General features: G+C 46.6%; 1 protein-coding gene across 1 annotated transcript; it reads right to left on the bottom strand.

The window, feature by feature from the left end:
- Positions 1–1,185: 1,185 nt before the first annotated feature.
- LOC119339971 (GATA transcription factor 2-like) lies at positions 1,186–2,860 on the bottom strand. Its single transcript, XM_037611884.1, has 2 exons — positions 2,294–2,860; positions 1,186–2,144 (listed from the first exon to the last, which is right to left on the bottom strand). The coding sequence occupies exons 1-2, from the start codon at positions 2,651–2,653 to the stop codon at positions 1,431–1,433; spliced, it is 1,074 nt and encodes a 357-aa protein (XP_037467781.1). The 5' UTR covers positions 2,654–2,860; the 3' UTR covers positions 1,186–1,430.
- Positions 2,861–10,782: the final 7,922 nt, after the last annotated feature.

The following is a 10,782-nucleotide window of genomic DNA, read 5'->3' as shown; positions in this document are numbered from 1 at the left end:
ACATAAAAGTAAAAGAAAATAAATAAAAATAGAAACAAAATAAATAGGAAGAAATAGAGAAGGGAAGAAAAGGCAGGGCAACTGTCGGCCGTCCCAAACTGGGGCGTCGGCAGCCTAGCTTCAGCTAAGCCACGTCCTTTTAAAATATGATCTGGCAGGCAAGACATAGCTCTCGCGTTAGTGGGGTGTTGAACTTGGCCCATGTTTTTTGTTTTCCAAAATACTGGAGGAGCTCTGTGCATTATAAGAAAAATAGAAAAATTATTTTGTTTACGATAGAAGGAGAAAAGTTTGTTGAAAGACAGGGTAAAGCAAAAAAGGAGAGAAAAACATTATATCCGCTAATCAGGCACTCCCATTGATTATTACTCCGACTTCCCGAGCACACGTCACATGGCTGTCGAGCAGCACTTGTGCAGTTCCAAAAAAGGTCGGCGCAACATGCGGACGTGCACCCAAAGGAAGACGCACATGGAGGTCGGCAGGTCGCATTGCACACATCTGCACTCCATGGCTGCAACGGGGCTCCGCCCCAAGCCATCTTTACCTATCCTGCCGTCCTGCGCAGCCCCACGGAGAAGCTAAACGGCAAAGGAAAAAAAAGCAACACCCCTGCCACTCCTGCTAATAAGTGAAGAGAGAAGAGAAGCGTAATGAGGGGGGGCACATCACGTGACCGGAACGTTGCCCACTCTTTCCCCTGCCGGAAAGCTCTACGATGGGCCCAAGTCACGTGCCGAGCCACCCACCATTCCCGGCTCTCACACTCGTCTTTCTTTTTCTCGCCATTAAAAGGCTTGACTTACCGGTGAGAAATAAAGTCCGTGGAGTAGCAGGGCAGTAACCACGGAGAAAAGCTGCCGCAACCCAACGAGCCAAGACACTGGCTGGTGCTAACGAGAACGAGCAGAGCAGACCGAACGCGCAGGCTCTCAGTACTGTAGCTAGTGGCACTCGAGCTTCTTGCATGACCAGCAGTAACACCACTCAGATTTTGCCAAGGAAAAAATTCAGTCAATTTGATGATTTTTGTAGGAAGCAGAGACAAATCCTGACACTCAAAGAATAATCCGTGAAACTCTGGTAGAGTTTGGCCGTTCGTTCGATTAACAATTTAGCGTTATTTATGAAGTTCCTGAGAAACTATACCACAATTCAGCGTTGGATTGGCCAGGATGGCAATTGTACCAACAGAACTTGATATTCATCACTCGTAGTAGAACTTGGAAGGGAGGTAGATACCAACAAATTAATTAACAAAAAGATGCAAATATATGGAGAGAGAAAAAGAAGAATGCGAAAAGTGAAGAAAAGGAGGCCTGAGAATTTTGCAAAGGGGTCTAGCTAGCTAGCTAGCTAGGCTGCGTGCAGGCGCGCGATGATGCACGGCTAACTAGCTAGGAGTACATCCGTACGGCCGGCTCAAGCGATCAACATATGCCGTAGTCATGGAACATGAGCTCCGGCTTCACGGTCACCCCGGGGCCGGGGCCGGCCGCCGCCGACGCGTCCAGACGGTGGCTTCCGCGGATGAGAACGAGCTCCTTCTGGCGGCGCAGCTCCATCACCTTGCGGTGAGAGTTGGAGTGCTGTGTGAGCAGGAACGTGGGGCTTGCCGCCGGCCGGTACTCCGGCACCAACCGACCTGACTTGAACCGCACGCCGCACGCGTTGCACAGCGTCTTGGGCCCCAGGGGCCCCGTTCGCCACTGCGGCGTCTTCTCCGACGCGCAGTGCGTGCAGCGCCGCACGCCGCCCTCCACTAGGCCCACCTCCCCGCCGGCAACGGGTCCCTGCTTCTTGCCGCGACTGCCGCAGTTGGAGCCGCTAGGTCGTGCCGTCGTTGAGGACGGGAAGTCGGACGAGGAACACGAGGACGAGGGCGATGGCTGCGAAGGCGGGCGCGGCATGAGGGAGTGCCATGCGGCGGCGGCCGCGGCGCTCGCGCGCGACCGCTTGCTTCGTGCTCCGCGGCCTGGCACCGCTGTGACGCAGCTGTCTTGACCAGCCGAGCTGCCACCGCCGTTGTTCACCGCGTTAGCCGCCGCCATTGCCGCATGCGCGGCCGATGAGTAATTCGGCATGTCCGAGTAGGAGTCGTCCACGAACTTGGATAGCCATTCGAGCTCCGCGGCTTCCTCGCTCTGAAACGCACACATACATATACATTAAGGTAAGGTCAGCAGTTCGATGATCACGAGTATCAGAATGCACACGATTTAACGATCATGCGTGCATGTATGCACAATTTCATCTGTAAGGGCCACGCGTTCGTCAATTATGCGGTGCTTACGGGTATGTAGAACTCGTCGGCGAAGGAGAGCATGGACGTCTGGTGATCGGACGACGTGGCGGACGGGGTGGTGGCCGACAGCTCGCCCACGCCGGCGCCGAGGTGGTGATGGTGGTGGAGCCCGTTCTCCGGCGCGGCGGGGAAGAAGTCGTGGGCGCCCGCGGTGGGGAAGTCCAGAAGCTCATCCACGCGCATGCTGGCGTCGCGCATGGGCTGCATCCCGTAGAAATGGTGAGCGGCCGCGGAGTAGCCGCCGGCCTGGTGGCCCATCGGCGCGGCGTGGACGTTGGAGGCGTTGTGGTACGAGCCCATTCCCATGCCGAGCTCCACGCTCATGGCCATTTCCCACTCCGACGCCATTCCAGCCCCCAGGAGAGCTACAAGCTCGTGTACTGCGTACTTAAAGAACACTGGCACTGGCCGTTCCAGTACGAGCTAAGCTAGCAGTGAAGAGTGTGAGTGTGCGAGAAGGTTTATAAAGTGATGCGAACGAGAGAGGAGGTGAGCTAGGTGGGGAAGAAATAGTGCGCGCTGGGTTTTGAAGAGCGAGCTGCAATCAGTCGCCAGTAGCAGGAAGGGCAGTTGCGAGATAATTTAATAGAGAGAAGGACAGAAGAGAGAGAGAGAGTCCCGAGAGTTTAAGGTGGTGCGATTAGGGGGAGTAGAGGATTAGCGTGCGGAGGGGAGCGGAAGCTGGTCTGCTACAGCGTACCCAGCACAGGGGCAGGGCCAACGTGCCCACCCAAACTCTCTCTGTGTGCACACTCATGTGCGTGCCAGACCACATCGTCTCTCTCACCCCTTCATTCGGCCTAGCAACCCTTTAAGGTCAATTCTAACCGATTCCCTATCCGGCCGTAAAGAGGATAAATTTGGTTATCTTCCTTTATGTCGCACCTAACTGATCCCTAAATCGAATAGAATAGGATAATTTATCCCTAAATCTCCTCCAATCTCCGTAAATATTCTCACCGTGCCCGCGGCTAAGTAAAAGTAGTGCCCCCTCTCTCCCGTCCTTGCACCGGCTCCATTCCTGCTGCAGCCGCCAGCCGCCACCAATGACCGCCCCTCCCGCCGGAATTGATAGCCTGGACCCTTCAGCCACCCCGCCGGCTTTTCGCTATCGGAAACGAACCCCGCGCCAAAGAAAAGCTTGGGGATAAAAAGTCCACCGAGTTCAAGCTCCGGCTCCAATCGCGGGAAAGGCCGCCGGGGTGGCGGCGGCCCGCCGTCCTCCCACCGGGGCCAAAAGAGCTAGAAAAACCAACGGCGGCGGCATCGCCCCTCGCCGAGGAGACCGCTTAGAAGAACAAAAAGGCCACAATGGTGCCCCCTCCATGGTTGGTGCCTCGTGTAGCGTCTCCGGAAACACCTACGGGCACTGCTCTGGCGTGTCTGGTGGCGGCGGCCGCCAAATGCTTGATAAAATGCCGACAAGGTAAATAAAAATATCTCCAACATTTTGGCCGATGGTGATTGTTGGTTGCCAATGGTGATGTAACACTAGTAGAAAATAGGGCTTTGGTACAGGCCGGGCCAGCCCATTAGTCCCGGTTCAGCCCAGAACCGGGACCCATGGGGGAATTGGTCCCGGTTCGTGAGGCCAGGGGGCCTGCCGGGCCTCGTGGGGGCATTGGTCCCGGTTCGTCTGGCCCCTTTGGCCCCGGTTGGTGGGACGAAGCGGGACAATTGGGCCTCACTATTGGCCACCACCATTAGCCCCGGTTGGTGGCTTGAACCGGGATCAAAGGGTATCCTTTAGTCCCGGTTCCAGCCACGAACCGGGACCAATGATGTGCCTATATATACCCCCTCGCCGGCGAGCAGAGCACTCCACACTGCTCTCTTTTTTCTGGCCGGCGAGGGGAGGGCTTTGTGGTTCTCTAGCTCACCTCCTATGCATATGAGGTGTTCGATGGAATGCCCGAGTCACACTACTTAAGCTTTCTCGTCTCCAAGCTCGACCTCCAAACTCCATTTCCTCAATATTTGTCTAGGTTTAGCGGTCTGTCACGTCCCGTCCCCGTCTTCACCGCCGTCGATCGCCCGCGCCGATCTTGTCGCCGGCACGACCGTGGTGAGCCTCTTGTTCTTATCTTATTTCTGAAAGGAAAAAAAAATTCTTACTTGTATGTTTAGATAGATACTTGTATAATTTTCTTACTTTTATTATTGCTTCTTATTATATAGTCTGATGGTTTTGGTATCCACACCCGTCGGCCCTCGTCCTGTCTATGATTCGGATGTGGTATATGTTATCTTTTATAACTATTTGGTTCATTTATTATTTATGACAATTATGCTGACCAACGTGACATAGATTTTATTTATCTAGGAGGTATGTGAATCGGAAATTCCAACCGACCCTATTGTCGAGAGGTTAAATTTAGTTGAAGATGAAAACAATTAATTGAAGGAAAAAATAAAAAAATTGAGGAGGAGAAGATGATATTGGAGTTGCATGTTGCGGATGTCGTCAATGATCACAAGATCAAGATGGATGCAATGCGTTTGAAGATTAGAAAGATTAGAAAATATGCTATTCATACTAAGGCTTGGTATCATTATGTCGTTGGATCAATTGTTACCTTGGTTGCGATTATGATCGCATTTGTTGTTGCATTGAAATATTTTACATAGTTTTAATGTATGGTTTAATTAGATGCTCTCGAGAGCTATATGTTGTTCAGTGAGAACTATGTATGTACTTTGGTTTTAATGTGATGATGAATTTTTATTAATTTGGTCACTTATCTATTCATGATGTTCTGTAATGGTTTCTGACACACTTAATTATATATAATGCACGCAGATGAACCGGCAATGGATGTACGGTGACAGACACACCTCTGAGTACATTAAGGGCGTACATAATTTTCTCGAAGTGGTTGAGGCAAACAAGCAGAATGGTTTTATGTGTTGTCCATGCCCTATATGTGGGAATACAAAGTCTTACTCTGACTCGAAAATCCTTCACACACCTGCTTTATAAGGGTTTCATGCCACACTATAATGTTTGGACCAAGCACGGAGAGATAGGGGTTATGATGGAAGACAACAAAGAAGAAGAGGACGATGACAACTATGTGCCCCCTGAATATGGTGATGCTGCAACGGGGGAAGCTGTTAAAGATCAAGAGGAACCAGACGATGTGCCCGATGATGATCTCTGCCAGGTCATTGTTGATGTAAGGAGACAGTGCGAAAGTCAAAAGGAGAAGCTGAAGTTCGATCGCATGTTAGAGGATCACAAAAAGGGTTGTACCCCAATTGCGAAGGTGGCAACACAAAGCTCGGTACCGTACTAGAATTGCTACAGTGGAAGGTAGAGAATGGTGTGCCTGACAAAGGATTTGAGAAGATACTAAAAATATTGAAGAAGAAGCTTCCAAAGGATAACGAATTTGTCGATAGTACGTATGCAACAAAGAAGGTTGCACTAGTAGAAAAGGGGGCATCAGTCCCGGTTCGTAAGGGCCTTTAGTCCCGGTTCTTGAACCGGGACTAAAGGGTCGTTACTAATGCCTCCCCCCTTTAGTCCCGATTCAAACTGGAACCGGGACTAAAGGTCGCGGCCACGTGGAGCTCCACCTTTAGTCCCGGTTGGTAACACCAACCGGGACTAAAGGAAATTTTATGATTTTTTTTGAATTTTTTTTTGAATTTTTTTTATTTTCAAATTTCTGAATTATTTTAACCTCTAATCTCTAATCATCACCCCTCATCACTGCTCAATTTATCCTCTAATCTCTAATCACCCCTCATCATTCCTAATCATCTAACTTCCCGAACGGTCACCCATCCTCCCACTCCCCCAGCCTGAGCACGCTTAACTTCTGGGTTCTATTCTCCCTCGTTTCCAAGTCTGCACTTGTTGTTTTGCTGACAATAGTAAGATGTCAATCCTATTAACCCTCAGGAATTTTGCATGAGCATGAAGTGACACATTTCACTGTTTGAGTTTGAAACTATTGTTTTAAAAACAATAATTATTTAGTAACACTAATATTTCTTGAATAATTAGTTTGACCATTGTTTGACCACAGTTTGACCACAGTTTGACCAGATTTGACCAAAATTCAAAATAACTGAAATAATTATTTAGTAACACTAATATTCTAGAATAATTAGTTTGACCATTGTTTGACCACAGTTTGAATTTTTTTCGATTTTTTCCACTCTAGATTTTAAAAGCCCCGTAACTTTTTTTCTGTTAGGTTTTTGAGGATTCTAAAAATGTTTAATTTGGATGTAACTTTTCAAGTAGATGATTTTTCATATAAAAAACTTTTTCATCCGGGTCAGTATGCAAAAGTTATGCCCATTTTACTAAATTCTAGAGAGATTTTGCAAATAAAGTCGAAATTCATATTTGTAAATTTTCCCAACAACTAGACCACATATCACATGGGAAACTTATTTTCTTTTATTTTTTTGACATTTTCATCATTTTCTTTTATTTTTTTTAAAACTGAAAAGGCGATCCACAAGGGGGGTGGAGTTTGAAAATGGGACTTTTAGTATCGGTTCGTGCCATGAACCGGTACTAATGCCTCAAACCCCATTAGTCCCGGTTCATGGCACGAACCGGGACTAAAGGTCTAACCCTTTAGTCCCGGTTGGTGCCACGAACCGGGACTAATGGGCATCGCACCCTTTAGTCCCGGTTCGTGGCACCAACCGGGACTAAAAGGTCCAGACGAACTGGGACAAATGGCCCACGTGGCCCCTGGGTGCACGAACCGGGTCTAATGCCCCCATTAGTCCCGGTTCCAGACTGAACCGGGACTAATGGGCTAAACCGGGGTGGACCAAAGCCCTCTTTTCTACTAGTGTTGTATGCCCTCTAGGATTGGAGGTGCAGAAGATACATGCATGCCCTAATAACTGCATCCTCGTGTGCACGCATGCCCGGTATGCGGTGCATGGCGATATAAGATCAGACGAGATGACCCGGGTGATGTTGACGGCGAGCACCCCAGGAAGAGGGTTACTGCAAAGGTGGTGTCGTATGCTCCTATAATACCATGGTTGAAACGCCTGTTCAGAAACAAAGAGCATGTCAAGTTGATGCGATGGCATAGAGAGGACCATAAGAAAGATGGGAAGTTGAGATCACCCGCTGACGGGTCGCAGTGGAGAAAAATCGAGAGAAAGTACTGTGAGGAGTTTGCAGGTGACGCAAGGAACGTATGGTTTGGTTTAAGCGCGGATGGCATTAATCCTTTTGGGGAGCAGAGCAACAATCACAACACCTGGCCCGTGACTCTATGTATCTATAACCTTCCTCCTTGGATGTGCATGAAGCGGAAGTTCATTATGATGCCAGTTCTCATCCAAGGCCCTAAGAAACCCCGCAACAACATTGATGTGTACCTAAGGCCATTAGTTGAAGAACTTTTAGCTGTGGATTGGAAATGGTGTACGTGTGTGGGATGAGCACAAGCAGGAGGAATTTGACCTGCATGCGTTGCTGTTTGTAACCATCAATGATTGGACTGCTCTCGGTAACCTTTCAGGACAGACAAACAAGGGATACCACGCATACACGTACTGTTTAGATAACACCGAAAGTATATACCTGGACAAATGCAGGAAGAATGTGTAGCTGGGGCATCGTCGATTCCTTCCGACCAACCATCAATGTCGAAAGAAAGGCAAGCATTTCAAAGGCGAGGCAGATCACCGGAAGAAGCCCGCCATGCATACCGGTGATCACGTACTTGCTATGGTCAATGATTTAAAAGTAATCTTCGACAAGGGTCCCGACGGACTATCTGTTCTGAATGACGCTGAGGGACGCACACCCATGTGGAAGAATACATCTATATTTTGGGACCTACCCTACTGGAAAGACCTAGAGGTTTGCTCTTCAATCGACGTGATGCACGTGACAAAGAACCTTGGGGGTGCCCCCGGAAGGCATCCCCTCTTTCGTCTTCGTTCATTGGTAACTTTACTTGGAGCTATATTTTTATTCGCCACATGATATGTGTTTTGCTTGGAGCGTCTTATATGATATTAGTATTTGCTTTTTAGTTTACCATAATCATCCTTGCTGTACACACCTTTTGGGAGAAGCCCACTTGATTGAAATTTATTAGAATACTCTATATGCTTCACTTATATCTTTTGAGCTAGATAGTTTTTGCTCTAGTGCTTCACTTATATCTTTTAGAGCATGGCGGTGGCTTAATTTTGTAGAAATTTCTAGTCTCTCATGCTCCACTTATATTATTTTGAGAGTCTCTTAGAACAACATGGTATTTTCCATGGTTATAAAATTGGTCCTAGAATGGTAGGCATCCAAGTTGGATATAATAAAAACTATCATAGAAAAAGAATTGGATGCTATGATCAATTTGATACTTGATAATTGTTTTGAGATATGGAGGTAGTGATATTAAAGTCATGCTAGTTGGGTGATTATGAATTTAAAGAATGCTTGTGTTGAAGTTTGTGATTCCCGTAGCATGCACGTATGGTGAACCGCTTTGTGATGAAGTTGGAGCACAATTTTATTTATTGATTGTCTTCCTTATGAGTGGCGGTCGGAGACAAGTGATGGTCTTTTCCTACCAATCTATCCCCCTAGGAGCATGCATGTAATACTTTGTTTTTGATGACTTGTAGATTTTTGCAATAAGTATATGAGTTCTTTTGACTAATGTTGAGTCCATGGATTATACGCACTCTCACCCTTCCACCATTGCTAGCCTCTCTTGTGCCACGCAACTTTTGCCGGTACCATACACCCACCATATACCTTCCTCAAAACAGCCACCATACCTACCTATTATGGCATTTTCATAGCCATTCCGAGATATATTGCCATGCAACTTTCCACCATTCCATTTATTATGACACACTTCATCATTGTCATATTGCTCTTTGCATGATCATGTAGTTGACATCGTATTTGTGGCAAGGCCACCTTCATAATTTTCATACATGTCACTCTTGATTCATTGCATATCCCGGTACACCGCTAGAGGCATTCATATAGAGTCATATCTTGTTCTAGTTTTGAGTTGTAATCTTGAGTTGTAAGTAAATAAAAGTGTGATGATCTTCATTATTAGAGCATTGTCCCAGTGAGGAAAGGATGATGGAGACTATGATTCCCCCACAAGTCAGGATGAGACTTTGGACTTTACAAAAAGAAAAAAAGAAAAAAAAAGAGAAAGGCCAAAAAAAAGGCCAAAGAAAGAAAAAAGGAAAAAAAAAGAAGAAAAAGAAAAAAGAAAAAAAAGAAAAGAGAGAAAAAGAGAGAAGGGACAATGCTATTATCCTTTTACCACACTTGTGCTTCAAAATAGCACCATGATCTTCATGATAGAGAGTCGCCTATGTTGTCACTTTCATATACTAGTGGGAATTTTTCATTATAGAACTTGGCTTGTATATTCCAATGATGGGCTTCCTCAAAGTGCCCTAGGTCTTCGTGAGCAAGCGAGTTGGATGCACACCCACTTAGTTTCTTTTGTGAGATTTCATACATTTATAGCTCTAGTGCATCCGTTGCATGGCAATCCCTGCTCACTCACATTGATATCTATCACTAGGCATCTCCATAGCCGGTTGATACGCCTAGTTGATGTGAGACTGTCTTCTCCATTTTGTCTTCTCCACAACCACCATTCTATTCCACATAATAGTGCTATGTCCATGGCTCACGCTCATGTATTGCGTGAAAGTTGAAAAAGTTTGAGATTGCTAAAGTATGAAACAATTGCTTGGCTTGTCATCGGGGTTGTGCATGATTAAATACTTTGTGTGATGAAGATAGAGCAACAGCCAGACTATATGATTTTGTAGGGATAACTTTCTTTAGCCATTTTATTTTGAGAAGACATGATTGCTTTGATTAGTATGCTTGAAGTATTACTATTTCTTATGTCAATATGAATTTTTATTTTGAATCATTTGGATCTGAACATTCATGCCACAATAAAGAAAATTACATTGAGAAATATGCTAGGTAGCATTCCACATAAAAAAATTGTTTTTATCATTTACCTACTCGAGGACGAGAAGGAATTAAGCTTGGGGATGCTTGATACGTCTCCAACGTATCTATAATTTTTGATTGTTCCATGCTATTATATTACCCGTTTTGGATGTTTATGGGCTTTACTTTACACATTTATATCATTTTTGGGACTAACCTACTAACCGGAGACACAACCCGTATTGCTGTTTTTTTGCCTATTTCAGTATTTCGAAGAAAAGGAATATCAAACATAGTCCAAACGGAATGAAACCTTCTGAGCGTGATTTTTGGAACAAACGTGATCCAGAGGACTTGGAGTGCAAGCCAAGAAGCAGCTGAGGCGGCCACGAGGGTGGAGTGCGCGCCCCCCTATCTCGTGGGCCCCTCGGGCGGCCACCGACCTACTTCTTCCTCCTATATATACCCACGTAACCCGAAAACATCCAGGGAGCCAACGAAAAACAATTTCCACCGCTGTAACCTTCTGTATCCGTGA

The sequence above is a fragment of the Triticum dicoccoides genome, chromosome 1B (genome assembly GCF_002162155.2).
Source record: "Triticum dicoccoides isolate Atlit2015 ecotype Zavitan chromosome 1B, WEW_v2.0, whole genome shotgun sequence".
Classification (NCBI taxonomy): domain Eukaryota; kingdom Viridiplantae; phylum Streptophyta; class Magnoliopsida; order Poales; family Poaceae; genus Triticum; species Triticum dicoccoides.
This window is presented reverse-complemented; position numbering and strand designations above follow the sequence as displayed.